General features: G+C 40.6%; 1 protein-coding gene across 1 annotated transcript; it reads left to right on the top strand.

Annotated features, from left to right (window-relative positions):
* The first annotated feature begins 9,404 nt into the window (after window positions 1-9,404).
* On the top strand, window positions 9,405-10,328 carry LOC100773736 (vomeronasal type-1 receptor 4-like). The gene is given in 2 exon segments (XM_027398654.2): window positions 9,405-9,801; window positions 9,804-10,328. Coding segments are annotated over 2 exon segments (903 nt in total). The 5' UTR covers window positions 9,405-9,422; the 3' UTR covers window position 10,328.
* Window positions 10,329-18,326: the final 7,998 nt, after the last annotated feature.

Raw genomic sequence — 18,326 nt, forward strand, 5'->3', positions numbered from 1 at the left:
ATGCCCCCCTGATCATCTAAGGAACACATACGATGCTTGTTTGCTCACAGTGATTAGTTCTGTACTCAATCACCTTCATACACTCTTTGTACAATGATCAATAGCCCATTGGTTCAAAGAATGGCAAACTCATATGAGCACATACCTGCATCCACTTTTATTCTTGCTTTCTCTATTATAATGTGTCCATGGTTACATTTCTGTTATTGTGGTTGTTCTGGGAGCAAAACTACACTTGGAAATGAAATTGTTCATTTGGGGATTTGTTATGTTCAATTAAACGATTGTAATTTCCTCTTTTGTATATTGTTCATTCTATGTTTATCAAGATACTGTATTTCATTCCCTGTGTAAAACAAATGCAATGTGATATTATGTACTTGCCTAATTTAGCATCTCTCAGAAAAGTATTGAAAATGAGCCAGGTCAAGTAGTATGTTAGATTCCTCTACTCACAAGTGTGAAAGGGGTTTAGAAGTCAAATAATAATTCATTTTAAGGGACTTTATTAATCTTATTCATTAAAAATCAACTTTAAGAGAATAGTCATCCACATTAATAAAATAGTGGTCATACTTGTGAGGAAGATAAAGAGTTAGTCCAGTTGTAGTTCCTTCCCTTTTATTAACTTTTATTGTTACTTCTTTTTTTCTGGATTTCTTTTTTCCTGGTCTAACCTCCTATCCCATCCGTTGCCTCCTTTAACCATCCCAGTTCCATTATTCCTTATTTATTTATTTATTTATTTATTTATTTATTTATTTATTTTGGTTTTTTGAGACAGGGTTTCTCTGTGTAGCTTTGGAGCCTATCCTGGCACTTGCTCTAAAGACCAGGCTGGCCTCAAATTCACAGAGATCCTCTGCCTCTGCCTCCTGAGTGCTGGGATTAAAGGCGTGCACCACCAATGCCCGGCCCTGTTACCTTTTTAAACCATGATGTCACAGCAGTCTGTCTCCTCCATCTTGAGATCCACAACAGCGCTGTACTAATTTCTTGACCTCTATAGGTATTGCAAATGAAACACACATAAACAGAGACTCAAAGTAACACCCACAAATGAGACAAAAGAAAAATAAAAACAAAACCCCAAACACATTTTTGTGTGTCCGAGTCTAGGTTAGCTTACTAAGAATCATTCTTGGCACCTCAATCACTTATTGGTGAATTTCATCACTTTAATTTTCTAAACATCTGAATCATATTCCGTAGTGTAATCATGTCACACTTTAAACATCAACAGATCAGCTGATGGACATCTATACTACTTTCATCTTTTGGATATTGAGAATAAAGCAACAGTGAACAGGGGTGAGCAGGTATTTCTGGAATAGAATATGGAATCTTTTGGGTAAATAAACCAGGAGTGGTTTGGCTGAGTTCTTTTTTTAATACCATTTTTTAATTTAAATTAGAAACAAGCCTGCTTCACATGTCAATCCAAGCTCCCTCTCCGTCCCCTCCTACCCCACACCCCAACCCCCCAAGTCATTCCCCCTCCACTTGCCAGGGAGGGTGAGGCCCTCCATGGGGAATCCTCATAGACTGTCATATCATCCAGGGCAGGGCCTAGGCCCTCCCCCATGTGTCCAGGCTGAGAGACCATCCCTCCACGTGGAATGAGCTCCCAAAATCCATTTGTACCCTAGGGATAAGTACTGATCTACTACATGGGGCCCCATAGATTGTCCAGGCCTCCTCACTAACACCCACATTCAGGGGGTCTGGATAAGTCCCACGCTAACCTCCCAGCCATTAATCTGGGGTCCATGAGCTCCCCCTCCCTGTTCAGGTCAGCTGTTTCTGTCGGTTTCACCGGCCTGGTCTTGACGCTTTAGCTCATCACTCTCTCTCTCTCTGCATCTTCATTCCAGGAGTTGAGTTCAGTGCTTAGGTGTGGGTGACTGCCTCTGCTTCCACAGCCACTGGATGAAGGCTCTAGGGTGGCATATAAGGTATTATTGGGGAAGGGTGTTTAAGGTAGCCTCTCCACTATTGCTTAGATTGCCAGTTGGTATCATCCTTGTAGATCTCTGGAAATCTCCCTAGCGCCAGATCTCTCCTCCAATCTACAATGGCTCCCTCTATTACAATATCTCTCATCCTGCTCTCCTCTATTCTTCCCCCAACTCAACCTTCCTGCTCCCCCATTTCCTCCTCTCCCCTCCTCTTCTCCCCATCTGTTTCTCCCAGCCCCTTCTCCCCTCCCACCATGCTCCCAATCTGCTTAGGAGATCCTGTCCCTTTCCTCTTCTCCAGGGTACCATGCATGTCTCTCTTAGGGTCCTCCCTGTTTCCCAGTCTCTCTAGCGGGGTGGATTCTAGGCTGGCCTACAGTAACTTTATTTGCAGCGTTTGGAGTGACTTCCACACTAATTTGCATACTAACTGAACAAGTTTGTACTCCTACTAGCAGTAAGTGTTCTTCCTTCCCCTTCCACATCAGATCTGTCATCATTTTTTTTCTTCAATCTTAATCATTCTGACTGGAGTAAGATAAAGATATCAAATATCAAAGTAGTTTTAACTTGCATTTCCTTGTTGGCCAAGGATGGTGAACATGTGTTTTGTTTGTTTGTTTGTTTTAATCTTTTGAGAGCTCTGTTTAACAACCCCACATCCGACAGAGGGCTGATCTCCAAAATTTACAAAGAACTCAAGAAGCTAGTCTCCAAAACACCAAATAATCCAATTTAAAAGTGGGGTACAGAACTAAATAGACAATTCTCACTAGAGGGATCTAAAATGGCTGAAAGACACATAAGAAAGTGTTCATCATCCTTAGCCATCAGGGAAATGCAAATCAAAACAACTCTGAGATACCATCTTACTCCTTTCAGAATGGCTAAAATCAAAAAAACACAAACAACAATTTATGCTGGAGAGGATGTGGAGAAAGGGGAACACTCCTCCACTGCTGGTGGGAGTGCAAACTTGTAAGACCACTTTGGAAATAAGTATGGAGATTCCTCAGGAAAATGGAAATCAATCTACCACAAGATCCAGCAATTCCACTCTTAGGCATATACCCAAAAGAAGCACATTCATACAACAAGGACATGTGTTCAACAATGTTCATAGCAGCATTGTTTGTAATAGCCAGAACCTGGAAGCAACCTAGATGCCCCTCAACTGAAGAATGGATAGAGAAAATGTGGTACATTTACACAATGGAGTACTACTCAGCAGAAAAAAACAACAGAATCTTGAAATTTGCAGGCAAATAGATGGAATTAGAAGAAACCATTCTGAGCGAGGTAACCCAGTCACAAAAAGACAACCATGGTATGTACTCACTCATATGTAGATTCTAGACATAGAGCAAAGGATTACCAGCCTACAACCCACACTGCCAGAGAAGCTAAGAAACAAGAGAGACATACATGGTTCCCTGGAGAAAGGGAAAGGGTCTCGATCTCCTGAGCATTGGGGGGGAGGGAGGAGGGGAGAGGGAGCTAGGAGAATGAGAAGGGGAGAAGAGGAGGGGTGAGGAGGACAGGAGGGAGCAGGAAGTTTGAGTTGGGAGAAGAAAGAAGAGAGCAAGATAAGAGATACCATAATAGAGGGAGACATTATAGGTTTAAAGAGAATTCTGGCACTAGGGAAATGTCTGGAGATCTACAAAGATGACACCAACTAACGATCTAAGCAACAGAGGAGAGGCTACTTTAAATGCCCTCCCCTGATAACGAGATTGAAGACTACCTTATATCCCATCCTATAGCCTTCATCCAGCAGCTTGTGGAAGTAGAAGCAGACACCCACAGCTAAACACTGAACTGAACTGTAATCCAGTTGCAGAGAAAGAGGAGTGATGAGGAAAGGGGTCCAGACCAGGCTGGTGAAACCCATAGAAACAACTGACCTGAACAAGGGAGAGCTCTTGGTCCCCAGACTGATGGCTGGGAAACCAGCGTGGGACTGATCCATACCCCACAAATGTGGATGTCAGTGAGGAGACCTCGGAAATTTATGGGGCCCCATGTAGTAGATCAGTACTTATCCCTAGCATAGGAGTGGACTTTGGGAGCCCATCCCACATAGAGGGATTCTCCCTGAGGCTAGACACACAGGATGGGCCTAGGTCCTATCCCAAATATATGGATGGCTTCACCCTCTCTGGGGAGCTGAAAGGGTATGGGATAGGTAGGGTGTTAGTTGGGGGGGCAGGGGAGAATGGGAGGGAGAGGGAACTGGAATTGACATGTAAAACAATTTTGTTTCTAATTCAAATAAAAAATTTAAAAAAGAAAAAAATATAATGCCCAATTTTTAATTGGATTTTGTTCCTCTTTAGTTTTTTTTTTTTTTTCTTTTTATGTTGTTCACTGTCTTTGCAAGATACCAACCATCTGTCAGACGAATGACTGGTAGAAACTTCTTTTTTTTCTCATTCTGGGAGTTGTCTCTTGACACTCTGGATGGTTTCATTGTTTCACAGCAGGTACCTAGTTTCATGTGACCCTTTTGTCAATTTTTTGTGTTAATGCCTTTGCTATTTGGAGTTCTGCTCCCAAAGACCCTTCTAGTGCCTATAAATTCAAGTGTTTACTCTGCTTTCTTCTCTTTCCCATTCAGGATGTTATGGCTTAAGTTGAGGTCCTTGATCCTTTGCCACTGAGTTTTGTGCAGGGTGAGAGATAGGAATCTAACAAAGAACAAAACAGGCAGGAGACCTGAACAAGTCCAAGCCAGACAGAATCCCAGCATGTTTAAGGGATTGTTGGTACATGGTCCTGTCCATGAGCCAGAAGCTGATTTCAATTGATGACTGCCAGAAAAGGGACAATTGGTTTTCTCCAATGGAATGGTATCGGCCACACTATAGTACAGGTCAAGTTCTCAGAAGTACTTGGACAGCACAAGTGTACTCCATGCTTTTGTTTGCCTTTTTAAAATTTCATTTTGGATTAATATTTACGTGTCTTTTGGGTTTGTTGTTGTTTGCTTTGATATTTTGGGTTTGATTTTTGAGAGTGAGAGACAGAGAGAAACAGATAAAGAGAAAGTGAGAGACAGATGAGAGACAGACAGACAGACAGACAGATAGAACATGAAGTTGACTGGGTAGGGGTATGGAGAGATGATTGGTGGGGCTGAGGGAGGGGAACATTTATAATCAAAATACATCATGTTGAAAATTTAATGCAAATAAATACAAAACAATGTAGATAATGGTCAACTTTCATTCTGGTACATGATGTTCTTCAACCTGAGCAGCACCATTTGTTGATGATGTGTTTTCTACATTGCTCATTGTTGTCTTTGTCAAGAAAAAAAGAAAAACAGGTGCTTTTAGGAGTGTGGGCTTCTCAATTCTGTTCCATGATCAATGAGTCTGTTTTTATCTAAGTACCATACTGTTTATCTTATAGTCACTCTTAATATAACTTTAAAGCTGGGAGGTTATATCTCCAGCCCTTTTGTACTACACAGTATGATACGGCTGCCACATAGGTTGGTCTAATTTAGGAATTTCAGTCTGATTTTCTGAGTGTCTTAAAACATCTACAAAGACTACTCTGTACTTCTGATGTCTCTGTCCATTTCTTGAGCATTTACATCCAACAGAAGGAAATGTTTCAGCTTTCACTCAGAGACATTCCCAACCTCTCCATTAATCTAACCTCCATATAGCTCCCCATACACCCAATGCTTATTTCTCTATGAGTTTCTTGGGTTATTTAGCTTAACCATGCCCTTAGACTTGTCTAGCTCTTTCACTGGTTAGATTTCTCCTTGGATCATACCACTCACCTCCCAGTGACTTAATCTCCTCCTCATAATTTTACGCTAACTTTAGGTTGTGTCTACTTGCGTCATCTTCAGGGCCCATAGTTCTGCTTTCCTTATTGCTAAGTCCACTATGCTCTCTCTCTTCACCCCCCACTCTCTTAAGCACTACTGTCCTTCATCCTTCCTTAGTCTTGTGACTTTGCTGGCTTTTATGTCTCTCCCTCCTCTAAGACCAAATGCTCCAATTCTAAGAAAGTAGTTATACAACACTCCAACTTACTCTATTTTCATAGTCTTTTATCCCCTTTTCTTCTATGTCCTATCAGTCTTGAGCTCATGCTTCCCTGTCTGTGTCTCATATATGCAGGTCACCCTACAAAAAAAAAAAAAAAAAAAAAAAAAAAAAAAAAAAAAAAAAAAAAAAAAAAAAACACTCCTGATTTCCCTCCATAGGCCTTGATAGTGAAAGGTATTTCCAATCGTTTGCATTCTGTTCTTTTTCTCTGAGCTATGCTTCATTATTCACTTTCCCTTAAAATAGAAAACAGTGGAGTGTTTACTGAGAAGAAATAAAAAAATAGATTTTGTGTAAGCAACCCCCCAGTTAAGTAAGAAATTGGATGGCAAGTGTGCAACTCTCTGATGGGTCCCAGAAAGACTTTAGGATTTCCTTTCCCTGGACACACATAAGCCTGCCTCCAATGATCATGGAGAGCCTCTTTACAGTTTGCAATAGTCTCTTAAGACAACCTAGCAAGAAACTTGTAATTGTTTTTTTAAAACCATTACCTGGGGAGAAAGCTGACTCTGAGAAACATTCTTGTCCAGACCTGTGTACCAATTGCGACTAAAAATAAAATGATAATTTCAGGTCTGAGGGGAAGGGTGGTCACAGAATCACAGACCCATATCTCAGGCACTGTCTTCTTTTCTACAGAGAAACCATGGCAGAGACAAAAAGAATGGACAGTTTTTCCAACTGTCATGGGAGGATCAAAGTGTGGATGGGGAAACCATGCCAGGCATTTGGGTAAGTGATCTTATAAGAGAAAAAAAGATCTGTAGGTAGAATCTGCTTAGATGGCCCAGCATCATAGGACACAGAGAAGAACCTGGTAATTGTGTTCAAGGCACAAACAAACAATGTGATCTTAGACTCACGCATGATAGCTGCTTCCCTTGACACACAGACATTGTCCGTCACAATGGTGGGTGTTGCTTTATCAAAATATCAATGAAACGGTATTTTATCATACTTAGGTACATAGTTTGTCTGCTTGTTCAGCTTCCATTACAGGAATCTGGCCCTGAATTCTGAGTTCCCTAATTTGATCCTATGCTGTCCCCACGCATTGTGTAAAAGGCGCAAAGTATGTAGAGGAAGCTTGTAGTTGTGGACAAAAATATGCAAAGGGAAACTGCTTGAGTAGACAGTTTCCATTAACTTTTGACACATGATGTAGGTAATGGAGACAAATTATCTCTACCCTGACATCATCACTTTTCATTATAATTATGTTGTTTCCTTTCTAGAAAGCCTGAAAAGAAATCTTTAAGAAAGAAGCTAGCATGGATATTACATGCTTCTTAAGCCAGCACTAAGGTGAGTATCATGTTGTTTCTAATTGTCTAAAAACATCCTCCTTATTGTAGAAAATATATACCTATCTAGTGTGGTGGTCTGGTAGAGGAGGTTGGGGTGAGTGTGTAGAGCCATCTGGAGTTCTCTTCCTGAACTTCGCAAGAGGACTGAGAGCCTAACCCTGTTCTAAGCCATATCTATTATACATCAAGGAAGTGAGACGTTTTCAACTTATGAACAAACTCTTGGCCAACACATGTCTGTGAGTATGATAGCCCTGTGGGTTGTGTTATTCACCTGTCTTGCTTCATTGAAACTGATACTCAGGTATCAATAAGTTCATAAGCATATCATCAGATCAATAATAATGTTGCTCATGTCTCACACTTTATGACTGTATGTGGCTTCTTTTTTCTTAAGTTATGACACAGCATGTGTTGACTGATAGATTCTTGTCATAGATTTCTGGATATTTGTGTGAAAACTAGATTCTTTCTTTGAACACAGTATCAAATCATTCTATCAAGTGCTTTTCGGTATATAAATTAGCACAGACAAATTATTAGGTCCTAGGACAGAGCCATCTGTATACAAATGTTCAGTGTCTACTATGGGTCAGGTTTCAGAACTATTTCGTCATCTTCCTTATTGAATTAAAATACCTGGATGTTCACTGATTATGTAATAAATATCTCCACACACAAAGATACTTCCCACCATCAAATATGTAAAATGATGCTTGTTGGAGGATCATATGAATGTATAAAAACAAAACACAGAGTTGATGCTTGAGGAATCCATGTACCTCTTTGTAGTGAGGGTGTTGACTCATTGTGTTCTCTGTCCATGCTCAGACACTTTCAAATCTCCATTTTCCCATTTATCAAGCATGAGCTCTCAAAGGCTTAACCCAGACAGTTACCACACTTTATTATTTCTTTGAATAACATTTTATACATCAGTTATTACTATAAAATAATAATGCTATTTGATAGTTTTCAAAGGAAGAAAAAAAAGAGAAACCTTTCTGTTTACAAAACCTGTCCCATCTGAACAACTTTTTTAAATAACAGTTTTTCTAAGTGGGCCAGTACAACAAATGTATTCATGGACTAAACTTGTCTGATTCCTGTAACATTAATGATCAATGTATTTACAAGAAAGTCTTGTTTGGGAATCATCCTGGAATAATCACCTTAATACCGAAGAGAGAAGATGTCACCAGGGGGAACAAAGCCAGAATAACTCCATCAAGCCCTTGATCTTAGGTCTAGTTCTCAATATCAAACCACAAGGTGGAACAGGCAAGCCATCGAGATTTTATAGAAGCCTACATGGCAGCTAGCTGGTTGTTAAGAGCAACGGCATGTTGTTTTGGCTATTTTTCCAGGTCATTCTGTTCCGGGTGTCAATGAAGTAATTCTTGGCAGATAAGCAATTCTCAGTAAATTGATGAATCTATCACATTATAAAATCAGTCAATAAATATCCAATATTTGGTCTTTTACCTTATTCTACTTCAGTCCAACTTTCACAATTACTCCCTCAAATGGACAATACGTTCTGGATTCCTTTTAAATGAAAAAAAAAGATGGTTCTTGCTACTTCAATTTAACAGAGTTGAATTCACCACCCAACATGCATGCTAGCGTGTGCGCACGAGCACACACACACACACACACACACACACTCTTACACATGAACTGCAATGAAATTAAATCTAAAAAATTTACTTTTCTATACTGTTTCATGATTCATGTATCTTTTTACTTACATACTCCACCCTTCCATATCACCCAATATTAGCATCTTTGGAATTCTAAATTTACAAATATAATTAGAGTCATGCCTGCCTTCTAGACCACTAGCAGAGAGTTTGAATAGGTTGTTATGATGTGCAGTCCTGCAGTGTGAGCTTGTCAGCTATAAAGGCTTCCTACACTAGCAGGTGATCTCTTAGAAGCCTCTTAGTAAAACAAGGGTGAAGGAAATATTGAAAAGGGGTTAACTGGGGAGGGAGCCTTTTGAGTTCACTGAATACATAAAACCCACACCTCATCTTCCTGTGCAGGATCCTTGGGCCGAGACCACGAGAACCAGCAGTATGGCTACCACAGATGTGGCTATTGGAGTGATCTTCTTAGCACAGACTGTCATTGGAATTCTGGGCAATTCCTACCTCTTCCACCATTATCTGTTGGGGTACAGGTTAAGGTCCACAGACTATATCCTGCAGCACTTAATTACAGCAAACTTCCTAAGTCTGCTGTGTACAGGAGTGCCCCAGACAATGGCAGCTTTCGGTATGAAAGACTTCCTCCGGGATATCGGGTGCAAACTAGTTTTCTATCTTCACAGGGTGGGGAGGACAGTATCCATCAGCAGCACAAGCTTCCTGAGTGTCTTCCAGGCCATTGCCATCAGTCCCATGGGCTCCACATGGGCAAAGTGTAAATTCCAAGCTCCCAGATACATTGGCTCTTCCCTTTGACCTGGATCCTCTCCCTTCTTGCCAACGTTGCTTTTCCTGTGCACATGACTGGAAAATTTGGCAACGTAAACATCACAAGTCTAAAAGAGTTTGAATACTGTTCCGTTGTCCGTAACGACAAAGTCAGTGACATCCTCTATGCAGTATTACACTCAAGTCCTGATGTGTTTTTCGTGGGTCTGATGCTGTGTTCCAGCAGCTCCATGGTTTGCACCCTCTACAGACACAAGCAGAGAATGAAGCATATTCATAGGAGCAACTTCTCCCCCAGGCCCTCCCCTGAGACCAGAGCCACAAAGACCATTCTGCTCTTGGTGAGCACCTTTGTCTGCTTTTACACAGTTTCCTGTCTCGTGCATATTCAGTTAGCTCTCATTTATCGTCCCACATGGCTCTTGGTAAAAGCTGCTGCAGTTGTCTCTGTGTGTTTCCCAACTGTGAGTCCCTTTCTGATGATGAGCCAAAACTCCTGTGCATCTTCACTCTGTTTTCAGTGTGCAAGGAATAGAAAGTACTAGTCATTTGGTCAACATACAAATTATTTGTTTCTGGTCAACGTTTAGTTGTCATTCTATCAGCCATAGGGTCTCAGTAAATTGATGAATCTATTACATTATAAAGTGAGTGTGACTCTTGTGTGAAACCATGCATGTAAATTGTGTGTGCTGTATCAGGTGTGCATTTGTATACTTTATTCTTTTTGTGAGCAAAGAAATGTCTTTAGTTGAATTGTTTGCCATGCTTAATAAAACAAAAATAAAGTAACATTAATCTTGATATTATCTTTTAATTTTATTTGATTAACTGGTTAAAATGTACTTTTTCTTAACTACTTCTGTTGTAAAAAAAAAACATATAGTGAAACACATTTGTTCCCTTTTGTCCCCATGAACAGTGTTCATAAACCTGTTCATAATAGTGTTTGACAACTAAACAATAAATACTTGTTTCATATGGTAGTGACCATTATTTGAGGGAATTTCCAAAGATTAATCATTCATGGCAATCTAAATATGGTTGAAGCTTTGATACAGTTTTCCAGGAAATAATGAGTGGGTTTTTTTGGCACTTGTATTATTATCTTTTTCTTTCTCTATTGATTATGTCTGGGAAACTTATTTATGCAATACCGCCTTTTCCTGTTTTTTATAAGTGATGTGCATTTAGTACACAGCTCATTGAGATTTCATGAATTGTGCCTCTCTTTGTATGCAACTCTGATGTCAGTGAGACAGAAAATTGTTATCCTTAGAGTTGCTTCCTCTGGTCTCAAACCCCAGGACCCACATGGTGGTTGGCAACCATCTCTAACTCCAGTTCTAGGGAATCTTATGCTCTTTTCTGTCTTCTTTTGGAATTACAACTGATGCTCCTAAGGTGTCCCCCCAAGACTAAGCTCCATCTGCTCCTGTCTGAGCAAGCTCCTCCAGATTCAGTGTCTCAGCCCATCTGTCCAGCCTTCTGTGTCCCCCAAACACAAAATGCTTTAGCATCACCTGTTGAGAACCAGATCTCTCCAAAGCTTTCTCAGATACCCTAATGAAAGGACAAAAGGAACCTAGCTCTGGGTTCTTTCTCAGGAGCACATGTGGAAAAGTCTTGTCTGAGGTTAGGGGTCAGGGCCTCAAAGGAGTTAAGTATCAGATCTTGGAACTTGTTTTTACCCCATGAAGCATCTGAAGTTATCAGACCTGCAGACTCTGTCCCATTTCCCCCCTCCAAATAATATATGATACCCTACTTCTTAACAAACTTGTTTGGCATAAGACATAGCTTATTTATGCAAGGCCAACAGACCCAAGATTTTCTATATTCTTTATATTCTCATCTCCTTGTCACCTTCCCCTTATGACCCTGTCACTGAAGAATGGCCTGTTAGCCCTGGTCAATTATCTGTCATACATCATCTAAACCATGAACTCAGCTCATGATCAAACAGAGCCAGTCACGATGCCTGACACACTCTCTCAGACACATAGGTTACTCATGACTGTTATCTAATGTACGTTCTCTTTTACCCCATGTTTACTCTGTTTTTCACAAAAGTTATAGAGGTTTCGAATAAGTAGCTTAATTACACTATTGGGTGACTTAAACAAGTCTCTCTCTCCCTCGTCCCTTTCTCTCTCTCTCTCTCTCTCTCTCTCTCTCTCTCTCTCTCTCTCTCCTATCTGAAATAAAGGATGGAAAAAGTTTGATGAAACTGAAACAAAAGAATGATACAAAGAATCATCAAAAACAGAATCAGGGAGCTGGAGAGATGGCTCGGAGGTTAAGAGCACTGTCTGTTCTTCCAGAGGTCCTAAGGTCCTGAGTTCAATTCCCAGCAACCACATGGTGATTCACAACCATCTTTAATAAGATCTGATGCCTTCTTCTGGCATGCAGGCATGCAGATAAATCACTGTATAAATACTAAATAAATAAATCTAAAAAAAAAACAAACAAAACAGAATTGGCTCCATGGGACAATAGATAAGATTGGCAAATCTTAATGCAAACTAATGAAAGGACAAAATCAAGCAAACAAAAATTACTGAAATTACAATAGAATTTTGTTTGAAAATAGATACAAATGAATTAGGAATAATTTGAAAACTCACATTGCAATAAATTCAAACATCACAATTATAAATTGAATTATTTCCTTGAAGCTTTGTTTTTTTTTTTTCTTGTTTCTTTGCCTATTCTGGACACACATATTTGTCATATGTGTAGCTGGTAAGGATGTTTTTATGCTCTGTAGGCTGCTCCATCTCCTAAATGTTGGTGTCCTTTCCTGTACAGAAGCTTTTATTTTTAGTAGGTCCCATCTACTAGTTGTTGTTCTTAACCTCTCTGCTATCAGTGACAGTATGGTTAGCCTAACATATTCCCTATTTTATCCTTTATCAAGGTAAAGGTATCAGGTCTTATCCTGGAGTCATTGATCCATTTGGAGATTTTAGTTTTGTGGAGAGTGAGAGATAAGGATCTGGTTTCATTCTTCAATGCATAGCTCTATAATTTGACAAGCACCACGTTTTTGAAGATGCTCTCTTTTCCTAAGTGTGCATTCCTGGCCTCTTTGTCAAAAACCAGGTAGCTTGGGATGGAGAGATGGATCAACAGTTAAGAACACTGACTGCTCTTTCAGAGGACCTCGGTTCAAACCCCATAGCCCTCAAGGTGGCTCACAGATGTCTGTAACTACAATTATATGAAATACGATGCCTTCTTCTGGTCTCCAAAGGTACCATACATGAAGGTGGTGCAAGCAAAATACATACGCATAAAATAATTTTAATTAGAAGTATTTTTTGAAAGACAGGTGGCTATAGGAGTGTGAGCTTATATGTGGGTCCTGATTTCTATTTCATTGATCAGTGTGTCTACAATCATGCAAGTCCCTTGCTAGTTTTATTACTATAGCTGTGTAGTATAATTCAAAATCTGGGATAGTGAAATCTCCGGCAGTTTTTGTATTGCTCATGATTACTTTAATAACTCTGGGTCTTTTGTGTCTCCAAATGAAATTTAAGGTTTATTTTTTTTCAATTTCTGCCAAGAACACTTTCACGGAATTTTGATGGGAACTGTACTGAGTCTGTAGATTTCTTGTGGTAAGATGATCATTTTCATAATATTAATCCCACCATGAGCATAGAAGTTATTTCCATGTTTAGGTATCATCTTATTTTCTTCTTCACTGTCTTAAAGTTTTCACTGTGTGAGTCTTTTGCTTCCTTGGTTAGATTTATGACAAGGTATTTTGAATGTTGTGAGACTATTGTGAATGGTATTATTTACATGATTTCTTAGTCTGTTATATCAGAGAGCATAAAAAGAAAAGAGCATGTCAAGTTGGCAGGGAAACATTGTATGGAGAGTAGGGGAGTGAGAGAAAATGAGTGTATTTGATAAAAACATATTCTATATATGTATTTAATTTTTTTTATAAAATCATGAGAGAAAATATGAGCAACTTGAACTGATCCAAAACTTGGAATGAGATTGGAATATTAGGAGAATGCTTCCCAATAAAGCAAGGCCCAGATGGTGTCGTTGTAAATCCTTCCAAACATATAGAAGAGCTAACACAGGTGCTCACGAATCCATTCCATCAATCTGGAAAGCATTACACCAAGTGAGTTGGCTAAGGCTCAGGAAGACTAATGTTGCCCGCTCCCCCTTATGTGAAGGTCAGAGCTGAGAATTTTGAGATTTGTCTATGGAATTTGGAATGTCTGTGCAAACGTGGAACTGATTATGGGCCCATGGCGGATGGGAAAGACTTGATGAAAGTGTAAACGGTGTGACACACAGGCTAGGACAACAGAGGGATGGGAGGTGACAAGGTTTAAGTGGGGTCTTGGGTCGGGTGTGGGAGGACACAGTGTGAAGGACAGGATAATCTAAAACCAAGGCTTAGTCAGCGCTTGAGGAGGACATGACCTGTGATAACATCAGCCTCTAATGCTGTGGCTTACTGCTCAGGCTTTCAGAACCTTCCGGGTTTTTGTTTTTGTTTTTTAATATAGTTTAGGTTTTCTGCTTATAGCTAACAGCAGTACAAATGGTCAAGTGCATTTTGCTATAAAAGCTAAGTACCAGCTGGCAACAGAATGTGATGAACGTTTGGAGTCACTGACTGTACACTGGCTGTGTGGATTATTCACATATTTTATACAAATCTATTAAAATCCTCATCATACATTTGTCTCAATTTTGTTTTTTTCCAGTATCTTAAATGATGGTGTCACTCAAGAGCAGTAGTTCTCAACCTTCCTAATGTTACGGCCCTTCAATACAGTTCCTCATACTGTGGGGACCCTCCCCCCCAGCCATAAAATTATTTTCATTGCTACCTTATAACTGTAATTTTGCTACTGTTATGAATTGAAATATAAATATCTGTGTTTTCCAATGGTATTAGGTGACACCTGTGAAAGGGTCATTCAACCCCCAGAGGGTCATGACCCATGGGCTGAAAACCACTGCTCCTAATTCACAAATAGGATATAACTAAGCAAGCTTCCTCCTGGGAAAAAAGATTGCAATGGGGCCTCCGTAGCTCACTGTCGTTCATATGTCAGACCTCATTATTTCCTGCTCCCTTCCGGTGGGATATCGTCTTCCACCTGGGATCAAGAACTATAAAAACCACCATCTGCACCTCCAGTATTCTCTTCAGAGAGAAAGAAAATAGCAATTCTATTTCCCTTTCACTCTAGACGAACAGTTCTCAGAAGAGTTCTTTGGCTACTCCCACCTGCATGCCCTTCGCCACTTGGAGTGAAAAGATAGTTGAAGGTCCAAGGGGAGGTGAGGTCACAGAATCACAGACCCGTCCATATCTCAGGCTTGGATGCCTCTCTCCAGCTCACATAGTGTTTACAGGGACCATGGAAGCGACAACAGGATCCCAGACAAGAAAAAGTCGGTGGTGAGTCTATGAAATGGGGAGAACATAAGGGAAAGCTGTGTCAGGAGTCTTGGTAAGTGACCACACCAGCAGACTTGGGATCAGACCAGGTTGATGACAAGGCCATGGAGGAAATGGCAACTCCTGAGGAAAAGTTTAGGCAGTAAAGAAACATGGAGCCCTGATCACACAGATAACCTTGCTTCTCATTTGAAGGCTCCCAACTAACAGTTGTTAGGACTTAATATGAGGGAATGAAGGCTTGTTTTTAACTGATTAAAGGTTTTTGAAAAAGTCTGTTGCTCCTGCCCCACCTGTGGCATCCTAGACTGGATGTTTGACCTTTCTAAGACTATGTATTCTTTCCGTACATGTTCTCAAGTCCATGTGTGGGATGAAGCTCACAGCTTTATTCAATCATCTGTCATTTTGTGTGTGTGTGTGTGTGTGTGTGTGTGTGTGTGTGTGTGTAGTTGAGGCCTCATTTTTATGTGTGGGTGTTTTGGCTGCATGTATGTTTGTGAACCGTGTACGTGCAGTGCCGGAGGAGGTCAGAATAGGGATTGGATTCCCTAGAACTGGAGTTACAGACATTGGGAGCTACCATGTGTGTGCTGATACTAGAACCCAGGTCCTCTGGAAGAGCAGTCAGTGCTCTTAACTGCTGAGCCATATCTCCAGCCTTGATTTCAAATTTTTACTAGTACAACTTCATACCATAAACACACCAATTTTTTTTGTATGCACGGTTATATCAGCAATGCTGCTTCAATGGAAAGAGAGCTATTTAATTGCACTAATAGCACTTCAGTGTGTCATTATTTTGTTTCTTTTTAATATTTTATAAGCTCTTCAAGATTTTGTACTTGGTTGATCATATCCACACCCCTTCCTCATCTCCTTCCAAAATCCATCTCACCTCCTTTCCTTATGAACCCAACCTTGTATTCTCTGTGTGTGTGTGTGTGTGTGTGTGTGTCTGCCTTTGTCACTTTGCCTCTCTCTCTCTCTCTCTCTCTCTCTCTCTCTCTCTCTCTCTCTCTCTCTCTCTTTCTCTCTCTCTCTCTGCCTATCAAATCCAATTTGTGTTGCTCATATACTACTGGGTGTGTGGCTTGCCCAGGAGTTACACTCTTAGAAAAAGTGTATTGACTCTCACTCTCCCAGCAGCTATCAGTTGTCAACAGCTCCTCAACTAACGGTGGGAGTGCATTCCTAACTCCTCTCTCCATGCTAAAATTTTATCTGAGTTGAGCTTACACATGTGTTGTACATGTTATCAACCACACTGAGTTCATATGTGCAGCTACTCTGTTGTAGGCAGAAAATACCGTCTCCTTAGAGTCATCCAATGTCTCTGGCTCTTACAATCTTTCCATGCCCTTTCCTATGAGTTTTGATGATTTTATATTCTATTCATGTATTGGTCCTACTTTCCATGGTATTATGGCCTTCCATGTGATTGCTTGAATGTTTTCATGATAGAGTCATCATCATGGTTGTTATGGCCCATAGGCCCTCCCAAGGCGGTTGCTATGCTCTGTGCGTCATTGCTGTGCAGTTGTCCGTAAAGTACACTCAGAGCCATAAAGCATAGCACCACCAGCTAACTTCTGATTGGTTCCTTGTCACGAGGCAAGCATCTGGCCTCCTAGTGACCAAGGCAAGGTCAGGCAAGCACATATTAGGCTGTCATGGCTGCTGAAATGGGGAGCTGGTCCCTTCACCACAAGGTAAATCCTCAGACTTACTGCCAACCAGTATGTTCACCTTGAATTTGGGCTTTTGAGAAAGAATAGTATGAAATCATGAGAATTCCCTCATGTTGTGTGGAAACCAAGAATGTGAAGTCATTAGCGGAATAAAAAAATGTGAAAATATTATTCTCATATTTAATGAATGATTATCATCTAACACTTCTGTGCTTATAATGATTATAATGGCAAGACAGTCTTCATGAAGTTAAGATCTCATACACATCAGGAAGGGACTTCTCCAGGTGCCAGAGTGAAAAGACCATGGCATCAAAATCTCCATTTCAGCAAAGACAAACAGCAAGGTGAGTATTTTCAGGTACAGTCTGAAGGGTGAATTCACAGAGGAAATCTGTGTCTAGAATCTGGGTAAGTGTTCTTATGAAAAAAAAAAATGAGATGCTGGATTGAAAACAACTGAATGACAAAGGCACACAGGAAGCAGGAGAACTGGGGATGAATGGGATCAGACAGCAAGAGTAAAGGGGTCCCAGACACATCCCAAACCCTGATGTTTTCTCCTTTAATGCTACTCCTCCCTGACAGTGTTTGCTGGGATTAAATTAAAGATGGCTCCTCTTCATCTTGCCTCAAGGTCAGAGAGCTCAAAACTGTCCTTAGTAAGTCAAAAGACCTAAGGTCTAAGGCTTGGCTATTGCGGGATGTTTTGGTCTTGGGAGAGGATGTCTTATCTAAATAACAACAGACTTGGGCTCAGGTGTACTTACTCACCTCAACAGGTGTGGTTACCAAATGCTTGGAGGATTAAGGGAAGAAAGTCTGCTTGCTCCTTATACATGATAATGGAAGTCTTGGTTGGGGTACTTAAGAATGTTCAAGAATAAACTTGGGGAGTTCAGTATTCACTGGGTTGCCCTCCTGACTCTATCCTGTTTCTCTCTCTTCTTCTTTGTGTCCATACCTGCCCTTTCTCAATCCACACTCCCCCTCTCAGGTACAAACCTGGCAAGTTGGCTGGTTCTGACTGAAGGACCACAAAGACAAATTCCCACAAAATCTACTTGGAAATGAGAGCCGATGCTGAAGGTGACCGTGGCTGCATTAATATCAGCCTGCTGCTGTGCCTCCAGCACACACTACACCCCCCGATTCTATCCCCAACTTTCAAATTTCTCAGAGTGGTGTCTGTAAGGTCCCAGGCTTATGAAGATGACGAACCAACAGGATCTACTTAGTCTGTACAGAAATGGAAACTGCTCGAGGAGAATGGCTACTCTCACTCTGGTCACAGAGTGTGCTCACTGTAGAGATAAATAGACTCTACCCTGAAAATGTCATTGTTTGGTTATGATGAAGCTCTTCCTGTTAATGCCGGTTATTAAAAGTTACCATCATCAG

Source organism: Cricetulus griseus, chromosome 9, assembly GCF_003668045.3.
Source record: "Cricetulus griseus strain 17A/GY chromosome 9, alternate assembly CriGri-PICRH-1.0, whole genome shotgun sequence".
In the NCBI taxonomy this organism is placed as follows: domain Eukaryota; kingdom Metazoa; phylum Chordata; class Mammalia; order Rodentia; family Cricetidae; genus Cricetulus; species Cricetulus griseus.